Source organism: Dunckerocampus dactyliophorus, chromosome 11 (assembly GCF_027744805.1).
Source record: "Dunckerocampus dactyliophorus isolate RoL2022-P2 chromosome 11, RoL_Ddac_1.1, whole genome shotgun sequence".
NCBI classification, from domain to species: Eukaryota; Metazoa; Chordata; class Actinopteri; order Syngnathiformes; family Syngnathidae; genus Dunckerocampus; species Dunckerocampus dactyliophorus.
In genome coordinates, this window is record NC_072829.1 from 3787783 (window position 1) to 3813778 (window position 25996).

General features: G+C 47.6%; 1 protein-coding gene across 5 annotated transcripts in view; it reads left to right on the forward strand.

The window, feature by feature from the left end:
• LOC129189577 (transcription factor COE3-like) overlaps positions 1-25996 on the forward strand; it is a 46734-nt gene that overhangs the window by 17610 nt on the left and 3128 nt on the right. For 3 of the 5 annotated variants that reach the window (XM_054791398.1, XM_054791402.1, XM_054791400.1), the window contains exons 8-15: positions 15786-15867; positions 15940-16057; positions 17313-17446; positions 17808-17934; positions 20713-20801; positions 25347-25412; positions 25477-25648; positions 25763-25948. In XM_054791398.1, the coding sequence (XP_054647373.1) occupies positions 15786-15867; positions 15940-16057; positions 17313-17446; positions 17808-17934; positions 20713-20801; positions 25347-25412; positions 25477-25648; positions 25763-25948 (974 nt within the window). The remainder of the gene's footprint in view (positions 1-15785; positions 15868-15939; positions 16058-17312; positions 17447-17807; positions 17935-20712; positions 20802-25346; positions 25413-25476; positions 25649-25762; positions 25949-25996) is intronic. The other 2 variants (XM_054791399.1, XM_054791401.1) reach the window with 1 other exon arrangement.

The following is a 25996-nucleotide window of genomic DNA, read 5'->3' on the forward strand; positions in this document are numbered from 1 at the left end:
TGGCAGTTCCGTCTCGTCCGCCGTCTCTGAGACCTTCCTCTCCACCTCCCACTGGAGGGCGCAGAGTATCCGGGCGACAGGTACGATGGTCTCCGGTGGTGAGTCCGACTCCACCGGGGAAAAGATCCTTGATAATGCTTAATATTGTGCTTAATATTCCGTGATCCAGGTCTGTAAGTGATAGAGAAATTAAACCTTGTTAAGAACAGTGACCATCTGGCTTGGCGAGAGTTGAGTCTGTGCGCTGAGCGTATACAAGCCAGGTTCTTGTGGTCCGTAATAACTACCAACAGCTGGGCTGCACCCTCCAGCCAATGTCTCCACTCCCGCAGCGCAAGCACAATGGCCAGCAGTTCCCGATTGCCCACATCATAATTTCTCTCTGCCGAGGTGAGGCGATGTGAGAAAAAGGCACACGGGTGCAGCTTCTGGTCGACTGGTGAGCGCTGGGATAGGACCGCCCCCACTCCCATATCCGAGGCATCAACCTCAACGATAAACTGCAAGGCAGGATCAGGGTGAGTAAGGACAGGGGCAGACGTAAACAGTGTTTTAAGCTTAGTAAACGCTTCCTCAGCTTCGGGAGACCATACAAAGGGAACTTTTACTGATGTAAGCCTTGTCAGAGGTTCTGCCTTTATGCTGAAATTACAAATGAACTTCCGGTAGAAGTTCGCGAACCCCAAGAACCTCTGCAAGTGCTTCCTTGATTTGGGAGAAGGCCAATCGACCACCACCTGGATCTTGGCGGGATCGGCTCTTAACTTGTCCTTCTCCACTATAAACCCTAAAAACGACACGGATGTGGTATGAAACTCGCACTTCTGCGCCTTGACAAAAAGGCGATTCTCCAACAACCACTGAAGGATGCGGCGTACGTGCTGGACATGCTCCTGGAGGGAATTAGAAAAAAAATCAGGATGTCGTCTAGATAAACAAAACAGCAATGGTTAATCATATCCCTAAGAATATCGTTTTTTAAACACTGGAATACGGCGGGTGCGTTGGTAAGGCCGAAGGGCATAACGAGATACTCGAAGTGACCGAGTGGTGTATTAAAGGCCGTCTTCCACTCGTCCCCCTCTTTAATTCGAACCAAGTGGTAAGCATTCCTAAGGTCAAGTTTGGAAAAAATCTTGGCCAAATAAAGAGACGAAAAGGCGGAGTCCATGAGAGGAAGCGGGTAACGGTTCCTAACGGTAATGTCATTAAGGCCGCGAAAATCGATACAAGGCCGCAGAGACTTATCTTTCTTTTCGACGAAGAAAAAAATGGCCCCAAGTGGAGAGGACGAGGGGCGAATAAGTCCGGCAGCCAGAGAGGACGCAATGTATTCTTTGAGAGCAAGTTGCTCGGGTCCAGAGATGCTATAAAGCCTAGCATTGGGTAACGGTGCTCCCGGAAGGAGTTCGATAGCGGAGTCATATGGACGATGGGGAGGGTAAACTCTGAGCTCTATCCTTGCTAAATACCATGCGGAGATCATGATAGACGTCGGGAACACCGGTAACATCGATATTCTCAGAGTTCCTAGGTTTACCTGAAACTGTGGGTACCGCGGAACGTAAGCAACTAGCAAAACAGTGACTGCCCCAATTAATTATCTGTCCCCTCGTCCAATCCACCGTCGGGTTATGAATTTGCAGCCAAGTGAGACCCAGAACTACGGGCGCGGATTGAGACGGAGCGTTAAAAACTAATGGACTCATGGTGGTTGCCAGACAATTGAAGAGATAACGGAACGGTTCTATGAGTGACTACCGCCAAGGGGCGTCCATCCAGTGAGTGAACCTCCTTATGGTCCCTCAACTCAACCCCCTGAATGCCATGTTTCTTAACAAAATTAGAGTCAATAAAGCAATCATCCGCCCCAGAATCGACTAATGCAGAAACCTGAACATTGACGCCCCCCCCCCCCGTAATGAGTCCAGTCACCTGTAGTCTCTTAAAGACTGCTGGAGTCGGAGCCGACGCCAGAGGCATTTCAGCATACTCACAATGGCCCTGAGTAGGCTGATTCTCCCTTGACTTGGATACGGAGGTCGATCCTGCGCCAGTCTCCTTAATGACGTCAGGGGGGGATCCGGAGCGGCGTGTCGGGCACGCTGGGCATCTGTTGATGGTGTGGTTGGGCTCGCCGCAGTACAGGCAAAGGCGGAGTCGTAGCCTTCGCGACCTCTCCGCAGCAGACAGGCGTCTTTCCCCGAGTTGCATGGGCTCCGCAATATCCTCGGTGGCCGCCGTTGATGGGACTCCCTCTGTTCCACTGGTTCCAGATGTTAGTGGTATCAGCCGAAACTCCTGACGGTGGTTCTTGGCTGATCCTGCAGGTAGTCCCTAACTGCGTTCACGATCACGTTCCCGGAGGCGATTATCCAGCCGTATGGCTAGGTCGATAAGCTCGTTGAGCGTGGTGGTGAACTCCCTCACCGCCAGCTCATCCTTAATCCGCTCGTTAAGAGCCTTGCGAAATATTCTGCGGAGTGCCTCCTCATCATGACGGCTTTCTGCCACCAGCACCCTAAAGTCTACAGAAAAAGCCGCTACCGAGCGTTTACCCTGTCGTAGGTCCAACAATTGGTTACCGGCCTCCCTACTATGGATAGGGTGATCGAAGACCTGCCGTAGCTCCTCCAAAAAAAAACAGGATAGGAGGTGCGCAACTCCGGCTTAGCTTTGCTCACCGCTATAGCCCACGCCGCTGCTTTATCAGTAAGTAGGCTCATTATAAAAGCTATCTTAGCCTGGTCGGAATAGTAAGTGCTGGGTTGCTGGTCAAAAATCAGGGTACACTGGTGTAAAAATTGTCCGCAATCCATAGATTCCCCCGAAAAGCGTGGGGGGGGTGGGAGGCTAGGCTCACGACTATTACTGCTGCTGGCTGCAGGTGCGACGCTAACGACCTCTGATGAGTGAGCGGCACCCTCCGACTGTCCTGGGTGAGCGCCAAGTCCCAGATGCTGCTCAATGGCACTAACGCTAGTGGCGAGGGCGGCCAGTGACTCCATAACTCCCTGAAGGATTGTTCATGGCTGCCTACAAGCGTACCTTGTTGAGATAGTGCTGCCTTTATATGTGCGAACTCTGCGGATTCCATAGTTGGCCAGATTGTTCTGTTATGAACGGCCAAGGCCGTGACACAGGAACCCAAAATGCAGAGTCAAATACGTGTAACAGAAAAAGTCTTTAATACAAAATGGATAACAAAAAGTACAAAAACAACACAAGGAAAAAAGTACAACAAAAATACCTCCGGACCTAGTCGCGGGAATAGTAACGAAAAACACTGCTAGCACGGAGAGCTGAGCAGGGAAAAATACAGGCACGTAACGAAAAGAGCTGCTAACAAAAACTAGCAGAAGTACCGAAAATACAACTACTGCTGAGGACGTCAAGCAGCTGGTTAGGTACTTACAGGTGAGACGAGCGTGGGTCAGAAAGCCAAAAACACAATGCACAAGAACAAGCTGGAAGGAGCTTAACAGGGTGTAGCAAAGGGACAATCTGGCACTGAACCTAGCATTGCACACAGCTTAAATAGCACTCCCTAATAAGGCACAGGTGAGGCTGATCAGCTCATCAGGAGTGTCAGGGATGTGCTGCAAGGGAAGACAGAGAGATAGCAGTACCGCAGCACACAATCTTGACAGCCCAACTCAAACATATACACCCGACCCATTGTTTTGTGACTGGGTTAAATAAAAATGTTTGTCCTGTCATATTTTTTAATTGTACTTTTCTTAAAATTCATGTTAAACTCTTGTCTCGTCACATTTTTGTGGACCCAATCTCATGCATCGTCTCGTCTCATGAGTTGGGTGTCTCGTGACACTCCTATTTAATACGTCTAATAAATAATAATACTACTTCCACATTTCTCAACCACTTCAAACCATTCCAACATCAAAAATCATCTGCTCATTTAGAACATTCAGGCAAATGTCATGCTTTTTCCCGGAAGTCCACATTTTCATCCTCAACAAACTACCATATTTTGCTGTTCTTTCCCGTTGCTCTGCACTGTCAATAGTTTCCAGTCCAATCCAATCCCATCCACTTTATTTATACAGCACATTTTCTAAACAGTTTCCAAAGTGCTGCTCAAAGTTGTAAAACAATAAATAATAAAAGTATAAGTACGAAATAATAGAATAAAAACTGGTAAATCAAGCAAAAACAATAAATCATGAAATAGCTAAAGACCCTTTTATAGGGCGAAATTTCCTCCAGATTGTTTTATTCTAACAGCTGTGAAACGAGTCAAGGAGTCTCAAAAACAGTTTATAATGTAATTCAAACAGGAGTAGATACGTACAATTGTAATGCCAGCGCTGGAGAGAGCAATTAGTGGCCAACCAAGGTTTAGCGAAGTCCCATCGATCTCCTAAGAAGAACCCTGTTCTGCTTTCTTTTAGGACTTATGTCAGAGAGGTGGTGCTATGGTTATAAACTTCCCTTTCTCTGTTGTTAGCACCAGCCCATCTCAGTTGGACATGCTCCTCAGACGGAGATTAAAATGGTGACATAGAATTAGAAACTGTGGGTTTGTGCGTGTGTGTGTGTGCAAAATAGCTATGAGAACAGAGTGTGTTTGTATTGGGCAAGATGGCTTCCAGATCATGCATCATGTTTCTGCTATCAACAAGCCTTCAACATGTCTTGTTCAAAACAGAGGGAAAATATTACATTCCCAGCAAACCCTAAAATAGGTAAAACCGCATCAAATAAAAGAAAGAAAACAATGAAAGACCTAGAGGACCACACAACTAACGCCGAGTTAAAAGCCAGAGAATAAATGTGGGTTTTAGGACTTAAAGCATTCCGTTTTGACATGTGGGGGCAGACCATTCAACAGCTGGAGGCCGACTACAGAAAAGGCCCGCTCTCCCCTGGTCTTAAGTGTCATCTTAAGCACCACTAGTTTGAGCTGTAAATTTAGCATGTTTTAACTTTCATAAAAAAAATCATGTCTAGAACTAAAATTTCCCGTATTTTCAGATCCTAATGTTGACAGGTATGCATTTTCCACAACACAATTTCCCTTTGGTCTTAACAATTATTAGTACTTGCACATTTCTCAACCCATTCAAACCATTCCAACATCAACAATCATCTGCTCATTCAGACCATTCAGGCTGTTTTTGATGTTCCAAAATTTCCAGATTTTTCCTGGAATTCCACGTTTTTATACTTGTCAACCCCTCTGTTTTCTCCCTGGAAACAACCGTACTTTGCCATTATTTCTCTATGCTCTCCAGTGTAAATAGTTTCCTGGAAATATATTGTATGTTAACTTTCATCCCAAAAAAATCCACCAAGAGGTTTTTCCCTTTGAGTTTAAGAATTTCTAGTACTTACACATTCCTCAACCTGTTCAAACCATTCCAACATCAAAACATTTCGACTCTCCCGTAATTGCACATTTTCCGTACAGCATTTCAGCTCAGCTTCAGCTCATCAGCATTCACACCCAATTTCTACACACATTTCCTTCTCTAATTCTTATTATTGTAATTATGAAGATGTGGTGGTGTCAAGTGCAGCTGAGAGTTGAGGAGGAGGTGCTCCTCCTGCTGGCCGCGTGCAGTAAAAATGCTCTTAGTGGGTGGCACCATCTGGCTGGGCCCCTGGTGGGGGCGTAACGGGGCCCAAAAAAAGTCAGGGTCGCGATGCTTTACTGGCCAAGCCTGCTGCCTGCAGATGGCAGCGGGTGTGCTGCTGGAAAACGCCAAGGTCGTGGCGGCATGTGGCGAGGTGGACGGAAGAGCAAAATGGTGGACGAGGGGAGGGACAGGGAGGGTGGGGGCACTGCTGGAGTCATGGCAACATCAGGACCGTGCTATGCTACATTAAAGAAAAGTGCCATATGGGAGGCTACTATCAAAGCTAATAGCTACGTGCTAGGTTAGACACACACACGCACACACACACGCACACACAGCAGCTGGTGCAAGGAAGAAGCTCCCATTAAAAAAGAAGTTGTCATACTTTCACTTCGATGGTCTTTACTGATGTCACGCACACACACACACACACACAGATACATGGAACCGGGGGTGGCGTAAAGGGGGGAAAAGTTAAAAGTAAATAGGTAAATAATTTCGCTATCTGGTTGTGATTTATTTTTTAGTCAGAATTTTTTTTTAGTCAGAAAATTATTAAAATAATCTCCTGTATTTGGTAGCAACAGTTGAATATCCACATTGACCGAAAGTAATCTTCCATCTTGACTGACCACCCCCCTATAGCTACATGAAATGGCTTAGTCCACAACTACCTTCACCGTGCTTCGTACCTGCATCGTGTTGCCTGTCAGTCGGCAGTTGCGGCAGAGCAGTGGAGTGGAACAATGCTGACAGTGCCTAGTAAAATACATAATGTCTGGGAGTGAAAAAAGGAAAGAGAGAAAGGTGAGAGAAGCAGGGTATAGGAAAAGGGTGTCAGCCAGTCTATGTATCATGGAAATTAACCTGTTTGCTAAATGTCCACAATGGAATAAGCTTGCAGAGTGTTAGCATGTGTTAGCCTTCATCTCACTCCTTTTTAACAAACATTTAAATCAGCTGTCCCTCCCCCGTTTACCAGATTTAACAACAGATGACTCAGCAGCAGCCCTGTCCACCAATAACTTTACCTCTCCCTGTCCCGGTGAAGAAGGTGAGCAACACTGTGTTCAATGACATGTCACTTAGTGTCATTGCAGGGAATCTGTGGAAATCACAAAAAAGAAAAAATATTTTTGTGATGACACAAATTCAAACACAATTTATTTTTCCATGTAATGATTCCATTTCAACTTTATTTTCTTGTCGTCACATTTTAGAAGTTAGATTTTTTTTTTCATGGGGCCCAGAATTCCTGGCGGCGCCGCTGCATAGAACCACAGGACACAACAACACTCTCAATGACTTCCTGTGTCCCCTCACTCGGTTCCTTGCTCGGTTCCGTCCACACAGGCCGGCCTCTGTAATTCCCTCTCAATGCCAAAATGTCAGCGTCTTATTCCTACAAGTAAAAATTCTATTTTCTGGGAATCTTTGGCTCAGTTAAATGGACTTTTCAAGGTGAACGTCCTATTCCAGGAGAAGGTTGACAAATTAATTTGAAGGAGCGGGGTGTTTGGGTTTGCCTTGTTGCTGGGCGGACTAGCAATAGTGACCAGCCTGTCATTTTGAGGAATGAGGCGGAGCTCAGCCATCCAGATGGTAGAGATGTGGAAGCACGCATTAGTTAATTACTTATGCAAATGAGCGCTACTTGCTAACTTAAGTCGGTCAGGAGAAGTTTAGCTAACGAACAAAATACCTTCTCAGAATAACGCCTGCTGACAGAGCAGAAAAGAGACTCTTGTTCATTCCAGAACACTTCCCTCCGACATTCCACAACACTTGGAATCACGCCGCAGCAGCAAAGCTGGAAGTGTGACATCCTTACCAGAGTTCTGGATTTGTCCTTAACACGCATACTACGTCTTTACATGCGATGCAGGCAGGCCACGCCCTCTCGTGACAGGCCACGCCCATGACAGTTAATTAAGATTCCTTCATCACCATGTGAGCCTCCTGTGAGGCTCGTCCCTGCCCATCTGCGGACTGCCCTGCTCTTCCTCGTCTTCATCACCAGCAGGCGGCCCGGCGTTAGCAGGTGTTCTTTTACCGCCTAATGGCCGCACGCTAAGGACGCCCCAGAGTCCGCTTCACGCCGCCGCCAGCCGTGCGAAGATGCCGCTCTGCCAAAAGTTCCCCCACCACCCCCCTTGCCCGTCTTTTGTGCGTCCGGTGGGGGTGTGGGGGTGCCCCCCCATCCCCCCCCAACCCCGAACTGGAAGAAGTCACTCTGACCTTCAAAGTGGGACTTGACTGCGACACAGGTGACGCTCGCTTTAAGGTGACCACTCGTTAGCATGCACGAGCACAGCCTGTGTCCTCCCGTGTCCTGTCCAGAACCAGAAGCAAATCAAACTGCAGTGGGTTGATGTTTTAAGCTAACATGCTAATGCACATCGATGGTTAGTTCATTAGTGCTTAACAAGGAGGGACTCTTACGGTGTGGGGGGGGCTTCCTCGCAGCATGCTCTCCTGCCTTGTACATGGAGGCTTAGCACTGTGGACGTGCACAGTCTTCTAATCACACGCTCTAATCCCACCTGTCAAACGCTCCAATCAAAGAGTGCGCCGCACCGCCACCCTTTAACGAGCTAATCTAGCCCCCACTAGAGGATGCTGGGAAAAAAAGCTTGCAAGAAGAAGACGAGCTCTCTTCCTCCTCCTCTTCCTCGTCCCCCTGGACGGCCAATGTCCGCTCAAATCCAGCCCAGCCGGGGGCTCTGGGCCACCTAGTTGGGAGTGCAGGTGTGTGTGTGCGTGTGTGTGTGTGTGTGTGTGTATGTGTGTGAATACAAGCATTGATCCATCGACCAATGCCCACCTTGCGCCCCCTCCCCAACCCCCACCTGTGCTGTCAGGCTTAAGTGTTATTTAGCTGTCAGTCATTAATTAATGCACTCTCACTGTGCAGCTGTCACACACACACACACACACACACACGCACACACACGCACACACACAGTGACTGATAGCCACTTGGTCCGTTCAAGGAAAAGAAGTGTGTGTTCACGTGCGTGCGGAGGAAGTAGAAGCACGTGCACTTCCTGTCAGGTAATCGCAGGTCAGCAGTGAAGAATGACAGCCCCCCATTTGGAGGTGGAGTCAACCAGATTTGGCTTTGACATTGATGAGCGATTCTGCTTCCTGTCTCCAAACACACCATTTCCAGCATGTGTCTCACACATACACACACACGCACACGCGCACACACACACTGGCACGCACACGCTGTATGATCTTTACCTGACCTTTGACCTTGCAACTGCGTGGCGTCACTGTCCCACACAGGTGAAAGGAAGGTGATTCGTTGATGTGATGTGTTGGTGTGGTGTGTTGGCGTGCGGCGGCGCTGACAGGAAGTGCAACATGTGTTCTTCATTAAAGGGAGGGGGAGCAGAGCAGGAAGTGCATGATGGGAGTTTCTCCTGGGAAAGCTTCTTTGCAGCTGAGCGCAGATGTTCAAGATGTTCTGATGTTCCGATGTTCCGATCCCACAACCCCCCTTCCCCGCAGTCCCTGAACTTTGACCTTCTTTAACCTCTTTGGCGACGTTCACGCACTTCCTGTCACATGCTCCAATTGCCGCCATGGAAACCTCAAACGTCACTTTGTTGTCCTTCGGTGTCTCTCCTTTGGCCGGCCTGGTTCTTGTCTGGGGGCGCCGTCCTGTCCCCATCCCATGCCGCCCGCGTGTTGCCAAATGGCACTCGGCCAACGAGGGGCGCTCAGCGGTCACACGCGTCTTTTCACGCTGCACTTGGACTGGCTTCTAGTCTGGTGTCCAAGTGGAAGGACGCGTGAAGTCGTGCAGTGACATTGAACATGGTTGCCACGGTTACGGTGCTGTCCGTGGGAGGGGGCGTTAATCCTTTTTCTACTCCATCTACCATGTTAGCCAAGTTTTGTGCTGCTGCCACTGACAACAAATTCAGGGATGTTTGTTACCATGGCAACAAAAATCATAGGGCATAGTAGCTCCGCCCACAGAGTCTCCTCCCCTTGTGTGAAAGTGGGTGGAGATAAATAGATTGATCTTTAAACTAAACTGAATAAAAGTCCCTTTTGGCAAACTAAAAAAATTTCATTTTATTTTCATGCGTCAGAAGTTCAATTATTAGTGTGCGCAGCGCAAAGTTGCAGAGCGTTGTTGGCATCCTGCCTGGCCACGGTGTTGGCGACAGGCAGGCGACGTTCACACTGCGTAACACTTGCGCCGTCTTTGTGCTGATGCCGCAGTGTCACCTGCGGCGGGTTGGCGGCCAAAAGCGCCACGACAGCAACAACCACAAAAAAAACTGCAAGAGGAAGTGCGGCGGCGGCGACGCCTCACTCACTTCCAGCGGCCAATCAGAAGCGAGCAGGCGGCACTTGACTGGGGTCGTGGTGGCGTTTGTTCAGCAAAGTGAGACAATGTTGTCACCTGCTCAAGCAGGCGGCGCCGCATATGGCGGCAAGTTAAAAATAAAGACAATGCGCATACATTTGCATACGTAATGCAGCACGGACGCCATTTAATATGCAAATTTGCTGAAATATTAGCGCGCACCTTCTGTTTGGAGAGAATACATTAGAATGTGCAATTACAATCATCCGGTAGAATTAATGAAAAATGTCACTTTTTGGCTGCTTGCTAATTTGATTAAACACGGTGATGAGGTGTTTAGAGGCGGCACTGCGCCGTAGGAGAAAAGACAATCCATCACGTGACCAGCAGCTGCCGCACGGGCACCACATGGGGACCAGGTCACCAATGACGTTGTAGGAACTCCTTTGGCGTAATTTATCAGGAAGTACTTTGTCACATAACACAAATCGCTGGCGATGGTGGCGACGGTAATAATGGTGGTGGTAAAGACGGTGATGATGGTGGTGGCGATGGTGGTTATGGTTGTGACGGTGATGATGGTGGTGGTGACGGTGGCAGTGGTGGTGGCGATGATATTGGTGGTGGAGATGGTGGTTATGGCTGTGATGGTGGCAGTGGTGGTGATGGTAACGATGCCGAAGATTGCAGCGGTGATAATGGCGTTGCTGTAGTGTCTGTGAGTTGGAGCACAGCTTGTGAGAAGGAAAAGATGGCCCATGTCAGGAAAAGCATAGAAAGTGAAACCAGACTCCCATGATGCATTTCAACAAAGCCAAGAGAGAAACATGCACACGTGCATACTTGTACCGGTGCATTGTGGGCAACACACTGAGTGGTTTTTTTTTTTTACATTTTTAATCAAAGGCAGTCTCTGACGGTCAGGTCTTTTTCTTGTTTGAGCCTAGTCCAAGGTCGGGCCAGATGGTTCGACTGGCGTCACCTTGACGCTGACCGCTGGTCCCCGTGCCGCCATCTCACCGCCATGTTGGCGCCAAACAGATGGACCGAAGCAGTGAGCTGTAAAAACCTCAAATCTGCTGAGGAGATTCAGCAGGAAAACACAGCCTGCAAAATTAAAGTTAAAAAAAAAAAATTGCTCTCAGCGCTTGTGCCAAGTGTGTGTGTGTGTGTGTGTGTTGATGCGACTTCAAAGGAGAGTAAATTACATTCACTATGTAATGTTTGCATCATTATTCCTTCTTTTTATCAGTAACCAATAAACTGTATCAGTGTGTGTGTGCGTGTGTGTAAGTATAGTTAATGATGAAATGTTAGTTGACGTCCACGCGGACCGCCTGCAGGGAAGGAAGTGGATCGAAGAGCAATGGATGATTTTGAAATTGATCATCACCAATTCATACTTGATGATGATGATGATTGAGAAAGATGATTTAGATGGTGATGAAGACTTTAAATGTCTTCATGTGTCAGCTGATGCTGACTTAGCCCCGCCTCCACTCTAATTGTGTGTGTGATGTTGGCGTGAGGCGATATTGAAGTGAAAAGGTTTGAAGGCGAGCCTAAGGCGTTTATTCAAATGCGAGAGTGAGACGTTTGACTTTAATGAACTTGAAGTGGTCTCATGACTTCCTGGAATACGTCAGTCATGGTCCACCATGTCCAATGAAGACACCTGAGCACCACACCTTCACCTTTCACCTCGATGACGTGTGCGGCTGCAGCTTTTGTGCAGGCGAAGCTCACGAGTCAGAAGTTTTTATCTGGACCTGGAGGCGATGCCGAGTTGATCCCGAGGATTTGAGGAGGATTTCGTGAGGCGAGAAGTTGAAGGATGCGTGAGGGAAAGAGAATTTTTCACCTGGAAGTTGTCATGAAATGAAATGATGCTCTACATTCCACAAACACAGCCTTGATACACACACCTCACTCCACATTTGTCTACTCCTGCATCCTCTATACCCTAGGTTCCCAAAATGGAGTAAGCATACCCCTAGGGTTACGCAGATTGCTATAGGAGGTATGTGAATAAAAATTAAAAACAGCTTGACTACACTGGCAGCGAACACGAAGATTTACGTTGTTCATTGTTCTGTGTGCGTTAGATGAACAAATAAGTTAGTTTGACAATGACGTTGTGCATCTAAAGTGTTTAATCTTGAAGAGTTTTCAAGCTCATTTATATTGTGAGCTATATGAGAGCTGGTCTTCTTACATGTGACTAATCATAGACGTTTGCTGACTGGATGCACTGACTATGTTAGAAAGCCCACAAATAAGTGAATTTATGCCTTCATGAATAATGTGTCTTCTTCGGGCATTGCGGCCACTTTGTTCGGCGGTCCTTGAACACACCGTGTGTGACGCAGATTGAGACATATGTGTATGAGTTTCTCCAACGCTGCGCAGACAGACGTTATTTTCTATTCTCCCTTTCACCCCGTCCTTGTTCACAAATGTGCACAGAGGTGAGGTTTAATAATGTTAGCTCTGTGCTGCTGTGCATTTTCTCTTGGTGTACTATAATCTCATGCTATATGTGCACATATCTCCATTTGGCTCAGTAATAAGCCTCGTATTGAATTCATTTCCTTATTGATTTCTGTACGTTATGTGTCTTTGTTTTCATAATTATTTATAATTATTATGTTTACGTATAACATTAGTTGCATTGTACTGATTATTTCCATGTTGTTGCAGACCAAAGCATAGCAATAGAGCATAGAGATCACAGTTCACCACATCTTACCACAGCTTGTCACCACTTAAATACTCAATACACATACAAATACAAATAAATTCACCAAACAGAAGACAAACCTGCCAGGAGATATCTTACCCCTCTAAAACCCTCTCCGTTTTAAATTAGTAGCCTGTGTGTGCAGTTGAAAGACACGTGATTTTTTAATATAGTGTCATAATATGCAGTATAATATATTTAATAATATATCAAATATGTTTCATAGTGTGCAGGAGTAGGCTGTACATGACTTCCAGTCAGATGTGAAAAGTTTGGGAACCATTGCTTTATACCTGTATATATGTATATATCTGTATATACTTTCCACACGGAACACATTAAAAATGAGCAACAGAAATTGCTTCTCTCCTCACGCATCTGCTCGGTAAACAAATACAGTGCAGCCCAGCCTTTAACTAGTGGGAGTTAGGGCCAACAATAGTGCCAAGGATGAGCCAGAGCTCGAAAGCCCTCTTCCGCTGCTAAAGTACTTGTCACTTGTCAAGAACACTTGACCTTTCCCGGGAAAAACATTAACAGACAAAGACAAGGTCCAACAACAACCAAAACGTACGAAAACCAAGGCAATTTTTCACATAGGAAATAATGTAAATCCAATTAATCTATTCCAGACACCCAAAACGATTAGGGAAACATACATTTTATAAGGTGTAATTATAGACGTGGAGAAAACAATGCAAAACAATTATAAACAGAAAAAAACCTTGTACTGTAGTGTACATATTATTTAATATGCATTTTTACATTTTAGATTAGAGAATTGTATTTGCCCTTGGAGTGTAACGATGCATGCTGCTTGCCTTTCATGTAGATGGAACAGGTTCAGTTCCCAACACTCAACCATTGTGGATGTTCAGTGCTGGTCCCAAGCCCAGACAAATGGGAGGATGCAATGGGAGGATGCAAGGGCATCCGGCGTAAAAAAACCAAACTCAGCCAAATCAAACCAGCAATGGACTCACTGTGGCAAAACCTCACTGGAAAAAGCTGAAAGACTCAAACATTTCCATCCATTCAGATACACAAAAGCTAAGTAGAGCTAATGTATACATATGTCTGTGTATAGATATATAGTATAAATGCAAAGTCTACACCAACTTAACATACAACATAACAGAATACACTACAGTATATCGCCCGGTGTCCCCTGGGACTGCAGGTGTTCTAGGAGGAGCAGCAAATGTTCTTGCTGGATCAACTGGAACTACTGGCTGGGATGCAATAATGCAATAATGACAACACCAGAAGTGCCCGTGTGTGCGTGTGTGTGTGTGTGTGTGTGTGCGTGATTGGCTGCATATTGTGTTTTTTTTCATGAAACGTTTTTCCCCGAATTTTGAGTCCAACTTTGACTTGCACCTCATTTTAATGTCACACACATACACACATGCACACACACTTGGTCAGCACCATTTGAAATCCCCCTCCCCATGTGCCACTGGGGCTAATCAGATCATTTCTTCTTCTGTGGTTTTTACGGGCCGCCCGCCTCCACTTTCTGTCCAAACACACAGTTTTGTTTTGTTTGGACTCTGGCCCTCAAACATGCTGGAAAAGAGGTGCAGCTAGCACGGCTGACACTCCTCCAACACACACACGCACAAACACACACGTGCACTCATTGTGTTATTTGCGGTGGCGGCCTGCAGAGCGGCGCCACTCAATATTTCAGAGGCAGCAAATGAATTGCTGCACTTTTAGCAGAATAAACTGCTTGTGTGTGTCAAGTGTTGGGAATTCGGGAGCTGTGACCTTGTGTGTTGTCACTGTGTGTGTATGGGTGTGTGAGGAGGGGTGATGTGGGGGGGAGGGGTCAGATCTGTTCCACAGACTGTTTTAGTGCCTCATCAAATATTTACTTTGATTGTACACGCTCCTGTAATTGCCATCTTTCCTGCTGAATTATTGATGACGTGTAGCGGAGCCAACGAGGCCCTCATGCGCACACACACACACACACACACACACACACACACACACACACACACACACACACTGCATCATCATGTAATGCTAATGTGCGTGAAGCTGCTCTTGTTTCATCCTAATTAGCAGCAGAGCCGCGCCATCTGAATTCCTGCGTAATTATTTGAAGAGGCCAACATGGCGGCGTCAATATTAGACTTGACTCGACCTCCTAATGAGCATGAGTGCGTGTGCATGTGTGTGTGTGTTTTCTTGCAGGCTTTCCTTTCTCCAGCGTGCGCCTCGTTCGTTAGCAACTTAAGTGGGACCGATCGTTTGGGGCTGGCTTGCGCCCCTCGACTCACTTTTGTCGAGCTGAGCGCGGTGGCGCCATGCTGGCTCAGACATGCTTGCCGCTAAACTCAGTGTGACGCTTTTCTCCCAGCGAGCGTCACACTGAGATATTGTTATCATGGCACCTTGTACTGTAAAAAAATATATTTATATTCTTTCTTATTGATTTTGCTCTGCTGCTTCTACTCTAACATCATGACACGCATGTGTGTGTGTGTGTTGTAATCCAAAGCCAACCTAATAGTTTCCCATAATGCCCTGGGTGTGGTCGAGGTGACATCATGCCCCCCACCCCCTGCCCACAGCAGTCAGGTTGTGCTGATACAATGTAAAAGCATCCTGGTCCCCATGTCAACATGTTAGCTGCCATGGCGACCACACTCAACTTCTATCTTTATCCAGGAGGAGGAGGAGAGGAAGATGGCGTGGGAGGTTATTCCGTGGTTAATGTGACATGTCTGTCTGCGACCTTGCCGCTTCTTAACTGCCTGGATTATTATTGTGATAATGTGCCAATTAAACAGGAAGCACTCCGTTAGAGCGAGGGAGGTCGTGGGGGGGTTGCACTTACGGTCCCAGAGATGGATGTGACGGAGGCAGCGAGAAACGCATTAAGGCGCCAATTCATTCTTGATGGTGAGGAGGATGACAGCCACGCCTGTCCCCGCCTCCCCCCATTGCTATTTGTATTTATTGCTGATCAATACTCTCTGCTGCACTGCTGCACGTAATGATTTACATGTAACAAATGTGTAATAACATATATATGTGTATGTGGCATATATGTATATGTCATTGTATGACCAGAACATCATCTATCCATCTTTTCCTGCAGGTTCTTCCTCAAGTTCTTCCTCAAGTGCAATCAGAACTGTTTGAAAAATGCGGGAAACCCACGGGACATGAGGCGCTTTCAGGTGAGTACGGCTCTGTCCGCTTGTTTTTCTTTCTGTCTGTCTTCGATAACGACGATCTGTTTGTGTGTGCAGGTTGTGGTGTCCACCACCGTCAACGTGGATGGTCACGTGTTGGCCGTCTCCGACAACATGTTTGTCCACAACAACTCCAAACATGGGCGCCGCGCACGACGCCTGGACCCCTCCGAAGGTAAGATGCCTTGACCTCGGCTTCCATCTTCACCGTGGTGCTGTGTCTGTTTTGGCGCACTTGCGTACTTACACTTAGTCTTGTGAGCGCATAAGTGCGTTCACACTGGCTAAGTAAGTATCGCAACATGCAGTGAAGAACACACTGCGCCTCATCAGCGCAGAGTGCACAGCGCACAATGACGAAGAAAGGAAACAGAAACAGAGTTGTTCATCGTTCTTTGTGCATTCCCTGACCAGAATCTGTCTATAGTATCCAACTGTAAAAGAATCATTATCCATTCTGGAGTCACCAACGTGTGGATGGTTTGTTTGGGCAACGTTTGGCCATAAAATAACTGAGCTAGTGTACGGAAACCGAGACATATTTTTGGCACTTATTCAAGTGTACTGACGGAAGTATTCCATTTGAGACACAGCATGTCAAAAAGCATACAAGACGAGTTAACTTTCCTTTGTCCTACTCCATCTCATCATTTAGCCCCCCTGTAGACTAACCCCGCCCATCTGGGACATGGCATAGAGTAAAAGAAGCCCTCACAGAGTCAGACATCAAAGAGACGTCCTCTCCCGGGCCTTTTAAGTGCCATTTGAATGAATCTACTTGCCGCACCAGATCAAACGAGAGGAGAGTGGGGGGTTTTTTCCACTTGTGGCAGACCCCACCTGTCTGGCACTTCCAACGGGACAAAACAAACGTTACCTGACACCAATCTGTCGCTGTCACATCAGCATGTGATTCTTCTCTGTCATCCGTAGCAACACCTTGAGACCGCTTTGAGAGCGCATCAGCAGTCCGAAGGTGCCAGGCGGCCTTGTGGCAGCGCCGCCATGTCCTTTCATCTCGTCCTCGCTGGGATGTTTTCAGAGGCGATAAAAAGCGCCAACATCTGCTCACATCTTTGTCACGGCCCCCTCCTGACCCGTCCTCCATACAACTTCCTGCCGCCTGATCCTCTTTGTGTTCTCAGGTTAATTCATGAAGGGTCCATATAAACACCCCCCCCCCACACCACTGCCTTGTTTATTGTTAGCAAAAAAGACGGGAAATGAATAAGGCAATCGCAGTGGACGTCAGCCGCCTTGAAACTCAAACGTGTGTGACAACGTGAACATTACATGTACGCTACGTCACCATCATATGTCAGCGTTAGCGTGTTTGCCCATAAACCCAGTCAAGTTCTGTTGGTACCGGCACTGTGTTGTCACTGTTGTATGTGTGTAACAGTGCCACATGTGTGTCTTGTGCTCCAAAGCAGCCACGCCGTGCATCAAAGCCATCAGCCCGAGCGAAGGCTGGACCACCGGAGGCGCCACCGTCATCCTCATCGGAGACAACTTCTTTGACGGCCTGCAGGTGGTGTTTGGAACCATGCTGGTCTGGAGCGAGGTGAGTGGATTATGATGGTGATGAGACAGGAGACATACAGTACAGGAGAGACACACCTACACACGTAGATGTAGAGCACGTAGAGCAGCACCATCAAATATTGAAGCGGGTCCACAAGAACAGAACACCTGGCGGGGAACCAGACGTTGGCACCTCACCGTGCAACGCGGCGCTGACGGGCCTCCTCGCTTGATCACGTCATCTGGCCCGGCTTCGCGCCACACACACACACGCACACACCCACACGCGTGTGTGAGATGACCCAGATTGGGGGAGACTTTAAAAGTTCTGATATGACCCAACAGCTGCATGTGACATTGCTTCTGGTCTGCATGTTCTAAGCATGTGTTCTCCTCCACAGCTCATCACGCCTCACGCCATCCGGGTCCAGACGCCTCCTCGCCATATTCCCGGCGTGGTGGAGGTCACGCTGTCCTACAAGTCCAAACAGTTCTGCAAGGGAGCGCCGGGTCGCTTTGTCTACACAGGTGAGAACTGCCTGGTAGGTCAGTGGCGCGTCTAGAAACGTCACTCACAGGAGGGAAACAATAAAACACACAGTGACCTCATTGTGCAGCGTCCACATGTCCCTATCTCCAAAATCGGAGCGTATGCTTTTCTGGACGGTTCCATCAGAATATCCAGATGTCATTCAAAGTAGCAGAAAGGTCACATGTCAGCTGTTTAGCGTGATAAGTAAATGTCAGCGTCTTCTCTTCCACACACAAGAGGGACGCACACAATGGCCGCCACCCCCTTTAGCGATGCTAATGTCTGATTGCACGTGCAGATACGAACCCGTCCACCATCTTGGCACCGTCTCAACAGCCATTTTATTTTGCCACATCCAAGTTTGGAAAAAGAAAGCCTGAATATAGCAGCTATAAGAACTTGAACTTTATCATGGCGGCCATCGAAGGTGACAAGCGCCGTCATCCTGCACGTTCCCCCCTGCTCCTCCTTGGCAGAGCTTAAGAGCTTCAGGAATTGATCCCGTGGCTCGACTCCAAGGAAGCGGCCCAGGGCGAGAGACACCAAGAGAATGATGAAGATGTTGATTGCACCAACAGATGATTGGTCAGTAAATAAATAACAATCAATCATCCCTCATGAGACCACGCCAAGACCCGCCCTGCCCTCACACATACACACACGGGCCACATGTTCATCTTGTTGACCCAACACTTGTCCTCCACTTCTTCTTTGAGAGCAAAAACAACAAACAACATTCAAACGAGATTTCAGGACCTGTGATTGACAGCTGGTGTGTGTGTTGGGGGGGCAGTCAGAACTGATTGTCACCCCCTGACCCTAAACGGCCGCCGCTCGTCTACTGAGCAGTGGTGGCGACGTGCGTCTTCCTCTCACCGCTGCCTTTGAAGTCTGCTCTTGATTGACGGCCCGGTGGGACTTTCTGCATCCTCAGCGGGGACCAATCACATTCCTCACATCGGAGCGCACTCGGGGAAGTTGAGGAACTAATGTTAGGTAATTAGCTGTTTCTGCGGGGGCATTTTGGGCCGCGACTCCACAAAGTAACATCTCAGGTGGGGGCCTAGTTCTTTGAGGCCGTCGTCACCGAGAGCTAATTAGACGCTAATTAGCATGCGTGTGTCAGCTCTAATCACAGAGCGCGTTGCGACAGCCCCGTCTCCTGCGGGAGGAAGCAGGAGGGCAAGTCCTGCCAGCTGTGGGACGACAGGCGGCAAGATCCTCATCTGGGTTACGGAGCGAGCCGCACCAGAAACGGGAGCGGCGGCGTCAGCTGGGACGATGTTTGATCCAGTCAGCTGTTCGGGAGCCGATCCGAGACATCCGAGACACCCTCAGGGTGTCGCCGCTCTTGTTAGGAATGTGATGCAGCTGCAAGACAGGAAATGGCTGCACTGTAGCGACGTCGTCCAATCACAGAGAACCACTCGAGCAGGGAGAATGTCTGCTTCCTGCCACGACCAGCTGATGAATGGAATGTCGGAGCGGATCAATGAAAGGAAGCATGGCCGCTGACGCCACTTGACCGGCGGGAAACAAATCAGCGCACCCACTTCAGCGTCTGTCAGCCGTCTAAAAGACGAGTGGCACCATCAGTGGTGGCGGGCTGGGCGCCCCACTGACCCGCGCCAATCACGCAGCCGAGGAAGATGGGAAATTGCCTCACAATCGGCACCCGTGTGGAGGGAGCAGCATACTGCGTATGAAGATGGAATCTGTGTCGCATGATAAGTGAAATATGGCGGTGGACGTGACTGCGCCTTCCACGGCGCCATCAATGCCGCCAACGTGTTCTTGTGAAGCGTGGAATTGTGGTCGCCGCAGCGGGAAACACGTAACCTAGTTGATGTATCCGTGGCCACAATGGTCTCTCAATGATGACACGAACAACGCTTTTATGAGGAAAATGTTTGGAATGACGACACTGACGAGCTCATCTTCTGCTTCTTCGTATGGAAGCATGGAAGAAGACCCACAACAGCAAGAATAAATGATTTACATAAGAACCAATTAGGTGCTGATGTCAAAGTTCAACCAGGAAGTCTTTTTGCTTCAGGAGTTGGGATTTTGGAGCACGGGGAAATAATCTGGGAGTCTGGGTTTTTCCTTTCAGCCTTGCAGCCACAAAAGGTCTCTTTGGGATTCCACAAAGAATCCGTCTTCCATCCAGCATGGCCGCCGCAGCAGCCAGCAGCACGTCCCTTGGCGCTTTGTCACCCTTCAGCTCTCATCCCGCCTCCCGCTGAAAGCCTCTTCTCTCCGCCGCCGCTTGAAACCACCTCGGACAAATTAGATTTAGCAGCTCGCTGCTGCCATTCCCGGGAAAGAAAACAAATATTGTTCTAATGGTAATAACATCTATTTGGAGCGCTTTGAAGGAGACGCTCGCCGCCGCTCAGCCACCCCATTCTTATTCATGAAGACCGCGCATATGCAAATGAGCACAAACGAGCCGTTCTACCGGCCAGCGTGCGGCCTGTCAATCATCGTTAGCCAGTACAAGCGCTCGCGCTGACAAAGACGCGCTGACAAATTGTCCCCAAAGTCACATTTGACAGCATTTTATGATTAATGGACTTGATTATGGAGAAGTGTCTCCTTTCCGGATCTTTCTGCCGCCAGGAGGAGGAAGGCAGGAAGTAAATTGGAATTAGTGTGTACATGAGGTCACTCCATGAACGTCAGCTGACTCTTCTCGGTGTTACTTGTAGAAAAATAATAATAAAAACAATAATAAACGTAAACATGCTTCTGTCTGTCTGTCCGCCTTGCAGCTTTGAACGAGCCCACCATCGACTATGGCTTCCAGAGGTTACAAAAGGTCATCCCTCGCCACCCTGGCGACCCCGAGAGGTTACCTAAGGTCAGTGGGAATGCTTTGTTGTCAGTTCAAAGGTCAGATGCACCAGGTGACATGGTTCTAGGTTCTGTTTTGTTTTCTTGTTTGCATTGTATGTTCTTCCCTGTATGCGCTACCTTGTTTGTTCCACATTGAATGTTCTTCCCTGTATGTCCCACCTTGTATGTTCCATCTTGTGTGTTCCACCTTCATTCTCCCTTGTAAGCTCTACCTTGTTTGTTCCACCTTGCATGTTCTACCTTGTTTTTTCTACCTTGTATGCTGTACCTTGTTGATTCTACCTTGCATGTTCCACATCGGATGTCCTTCCATGTATGTTCCCCTTGTTTGCTCCACCTTGTAAGTTCTACCATGTTTGTTCCCCCTTGCATGTTCTACCTTGTTTTTCTACTGTTTACATTCTACCTTGTAAGTTCTACCATGTTTTTTTCACCTTGCATTTTCTATCTTGTTTTTTCTACTGTTTATGTTCTACTTGAATGTTCCACATTGGATCTTCTTCCCTGTATGTTGTACATTGTTTGCGTTGTGTGTTCCACATTGTACGTTCTACCGTGTATGTTCTACCTTGTTTGTTCCACCTTGTATGTTCCACCTTGTACATTTCACCATGCAAGTTCTACCTTGTTTGTTCCTGCATGTTTTACCTTGTTTCGACTATTTGTTCTACATTGGATACGCTACCATCTTTGTTCTACCTTTTTTGTTCCACATTGGATTTCCTTCCCTGTATGTTCCACCTTGTTTATTTTACCTTGTACAATCTACATTGGATGTCCTTCCCTGTTTGTTCCATCTTGTGTGTTCCACCTTGCATGTTCTACCTTGTTTTTTCAACTGTTTATGTTCTACCTTGTATGTTATACCTTGGATACTCTACCTCATTTGTTCCACCTTGTTCTACATTGTTTGTTCTACCTTCTATGTTCCATATTGGATGTTCTTCCCTGTATGTTCCATCATTTATGTTCCCCCTTGCATGTTCTACCTTGTACATTCCACCTTGTACGTTCTACTTGTATGTTCCACATTGGATGTTCTTACCTGAATATTCCACCTTGTTTGCTCTACCTTGTTTGTTCCATCTTGTACATTCTACCTTGTACGCTCCAACATGCGTGTCCAGCTTTGCATGTTTCACCTTGCTTGTTCTACCCTTTATATTCTTCCTTGTTTGTTCTACCTTGTATGTTCCACATTGGATGTTCTTCCCTGCATGTTCCACTTTGTGTTTTCTACCTTGTTTGTTCCACCTTGTGCTTTCTACCATGTAAGTTCTCCCTTGCATGTTCAACCTTGTTTTTCTGTTTATATTTTACCTTGGATGCTCCACCATGTTTGTTCCACCTTGTATGTTACACCTTGCAGGTTCTACCAATTGTGTTCCACCTTGTTTATATGCTATCTTGTATATTCTACCTTGTATGTTCTAGCCTGTACGCTCTACGCTGTATGTTCTACCTTTTATGATCTGTTGAATGTTCGTATATTTCTACGAGATGACAGGAAGATGTTTGTTGTGATGTTTGCCTTTAAAGTTGAGGTGGCTGTCATTGCCATGGCAACCGTCCCACTATAGATCTTAAAAGAGGAACATGGCAGGCAGGCATTGTTTCCTGGGCTTAGCGTTGCGAGGTGAAAGGTCACTGTGAAGCAGCTAACGTGGAGTCGTTTAAGAGAACGTCACGGGAATGAAGGCCTGCTCGCTATGACGAGATTATTGTGGAGGCGAGCTGAGGCAGATTGTGCGAGGCGGCGGTGGTGGCGGCGAGGCGGCAGATGGGCTGTGACACTGAACGCAGCTGCCAAATTGAAGCCATTTATCAAAAGGTGACACCAGAGAAAAAGCAGTTTGTTTGTAAATTGATGCTAATAGTGAGCGCAGGTCGCGTGGCCGCCATGATGGCGAGCCTTCACCTCTTCCTCCTTGTGAATATTTATGTCGTCAAAGAAAGCCAATAAGGCGCCGCATCGCTCTTCTTCTCATTGTTGGCTGGCAGCCGGTGAGGTGGTGACACGCGTGTCGGCGGCGAAGGGAGCGCGTGACCGCACAGCGGGAGGGTTAACTCCGCCTGTCACTTCACTTTTGTTTTCACCTGCTGGCTTGGCAGCGGCGATGGAGAGCGACGTTCTGACGGGACGTTTTTCTTTGTGGGCAGATTGATTCGTTGTCGCGCGCCATGTGGACGATTACACGGTGCTCGCACGGGATGCAGCCACTAACCCTCATCTGGTTTAAGCGAGGGGTGGGGCAGAGGGCAGGTCGTTCACGCCTGTCTGTTTTCCGTGTCGGGCCCAAGCATTTCAGCGTGTCAGCAGAGGTCATGTGACATTGTCCGTATGTATGATGTGATATAATATGACACACATCAGTCAACAATCAACACAGTCCATCCAGCGCTCACTGACTATTTGAGTATTCATGAGATGACACACATGAAACATCTTTGGAGGTCAAGATGGCGTGTTCTGACGCTTGACCCACGTCCTGACCGGAGGGCGGGGTCCCGTGCGGACTCGTTAGTTGTGATCTGCCTCATGAATGAGGACGTTTCCTGCTCTCATTGACAATAATGAGCAGATTCTATTCATGAGATGAATGAAATTAACCCTCGTCGTTAGAAGAGCTCTGATAATCGCTCATCTGGACCCGCCCCCTCCCCCTCCATATTTCACAGGAGCAGCTCCTCGCCGCCACCACCGCCGTGCTGGGGGTGATTTATCATTGTTAAGGCCGCTGTCTGATGGCGCCTCCTCGGGGGTCACGCTCATCCCTGATCGGCCGCACCTCCTCCAGCACGGAGGCGGCCCCCCTAATTAAGCCCCCAGAAAGCAGGCAATAAAATAGAAGAGCCAGGAGGAAGAATATGTGAGGTGATGGACAGGAGGGGGCGGAACAAGCAGGTGGCCGTTCTGCTCTTCTCCTTTTTACTGGATTTAACACAAATTTACTCAACTTCTTTCATTCCACACAGCAACGCGGTAACCAGGGTGACACGGGTCAGCCATCTTTTGACATCTCGGTGATGCCACTCCTGATTGGCCCATCTTTTTAAACGTCTAACTTAGTCTTTTATTTCTATGTTGATGTTGATGATAATTAGAACTAGCGTCGCTAGCGCTTCCTTCGTACGGCTTTGACGAAAGTCCAGTCGTGTGTGTGTGCCCGTGGTCAGGAAAGGAAGAAAATGAGAGTAGTTAAAGAAAGGAAGGAAAGCATGCTATAAAGAGGGAAGGAAGGAGACAAGGAAAGTAAGAAGAAGGAAAGGATAAGTGAGCAAAGAATGGAAGTAAGGAAGCAAGGAAGGATGGTGGTCAGGTGTAATACCCATGGGAACGCCAGCAGAGGCCTCCACCTCCCCGCCTCTTCTCCTCTGGGAATCTCTCAAATGAAGATGTTTGTATGATGGACAAACACACTGCCTTCTCTCCTTCCCTGATTCCTTATTTCCTCCATTCTTCCTTCCTTTCCTTCTGTCTGGTTTCTCCTCCCTTCTTTTACTTTTTGCTGCCTTGGTTTTTCTACCTTCTATGTTCCACCTTTTATGTTCTACTTCGTATATTCTACCGAGTTGTACGTTGTGTGTTCTACCTACTTGTAGTTTGTTCCGACATTTCTGTTCTACCTCGTATTTTCTACCTTGTATGTTGTATCTTATATATTCTAACTTGCTTGTTCGACCATGTGTGTTCCACGTTTTATGTTCTACCTTGCATATTCTACCCAGTTTGTTCTACCTTGTTTGTTTCACCGTGTATGTTCCACCTCATAGATTCTACCTAGTTTGTTCTACCTTTTATGTTCTACCTTATTTTTTCCACCTTGTATGTTGTACCTTGTATGTTCCATCTTGTGTGTTCTACTTTGTGTGTTCTACCTAGTTTGTTTCGCCTTTTATGTTCTACCTCGTATGTTTCACCTTGTTTGTTCTATGTTGTATATTCTACCTAGTTTGTTCTACTTTTTTGTTCTACCTTGTGTGTTCTATGTTTTGTGTTCTACCTTGTGTCTTGTATGTTCCACTTTTTATGTTCTACCTTGTATGTTCTACCTCTTGTGTTGTACCTTGTTTGTTCCACCTTGTGTTTTCCACCTTTTTATGTTCTATGCAGTATGTTCTTCTTTGTACAGTTCTACCTTGTTTCTTCCCCCTTGTAAGTCCCGCCTTTTATATTCTACCTTGTTGTTCTGCCTATGTATGTTTCAACCTTTTATGTTCATTCTTTGTACAGTGTGTTCTACCTCGTATGTTCTACCTTGTATATTCTACTTTCTATTTCATGTGTTCTACTGCAGGCTTGTTCTACCTTGTTTGTTCCACCTTTTATGTCCCATGTCCTACATTGTATGTTCTACCTTTTATAGTCTACCCTGGTGTTCTACCTTTTTTGTTTCTTCAGAGTAAAAATACATGCAAACCTCGTCTATGATTGGTTGAAAGCTCCTCCCACTGTGCTTTTATTGGACAAAAGCAGTCGCTGAGAGAAATGGTGGGTGTGGTCAAAGTGTCACATGACTGACGCCTGCTGTGTGTGTGTGTGTCGCAGGAAGTGCTGTTGAAGCGTGCGGCTGACCTGGTGGAGGCTCTCTACGGGATGCCTCACAACAACCAGGTGACTCTTTGACCTCTGACCCTTCCCTGGCAGGACATGCTCATGTACGTCTTTTGCCCCCCAGGAGATCATCCTGAAGCGAGCGGCCGACCTGACGGAGGCGCTCTACAGCGTCCCGCGCGCTCACAACCAACTGCCGTCGCTCGGAGGCTCCGCCCACTCGGGAATGATGGGCGTCAACTCCTTCAGCAGCCAGCTCGCCGTCAACATCTCAGAAGCCTCACAGGCTGACCAAGGTCATCTACCTGTTAATATCTATACCACAGTGCATCTGTTTGTCCTACATATATGTATTTGTGGCCGTGGGGGAGGGGTCAGTTGTTTTTTGACTGACGTGCGTCTCTCGGCAGGTTATTCCCGCAACTCCAGCAGCGTGTCTCCTCGTGGTTACGCTCCCAGCTCCACGCCACAGCAGTCCAACTACTCCACCATCACGTCCTCCATGAACGGGTACGGCGCGGCCGCCATGGGCAACCTGGCCGTGCCCGGATCGCCCGGCTTCCTCAACGGCACAGGCGCCAACTCGGCTTATGCAAGTGAGTGCCGATGAGATGCTTGCCGCTAGGGGTGGAGTCAAAGGGGGC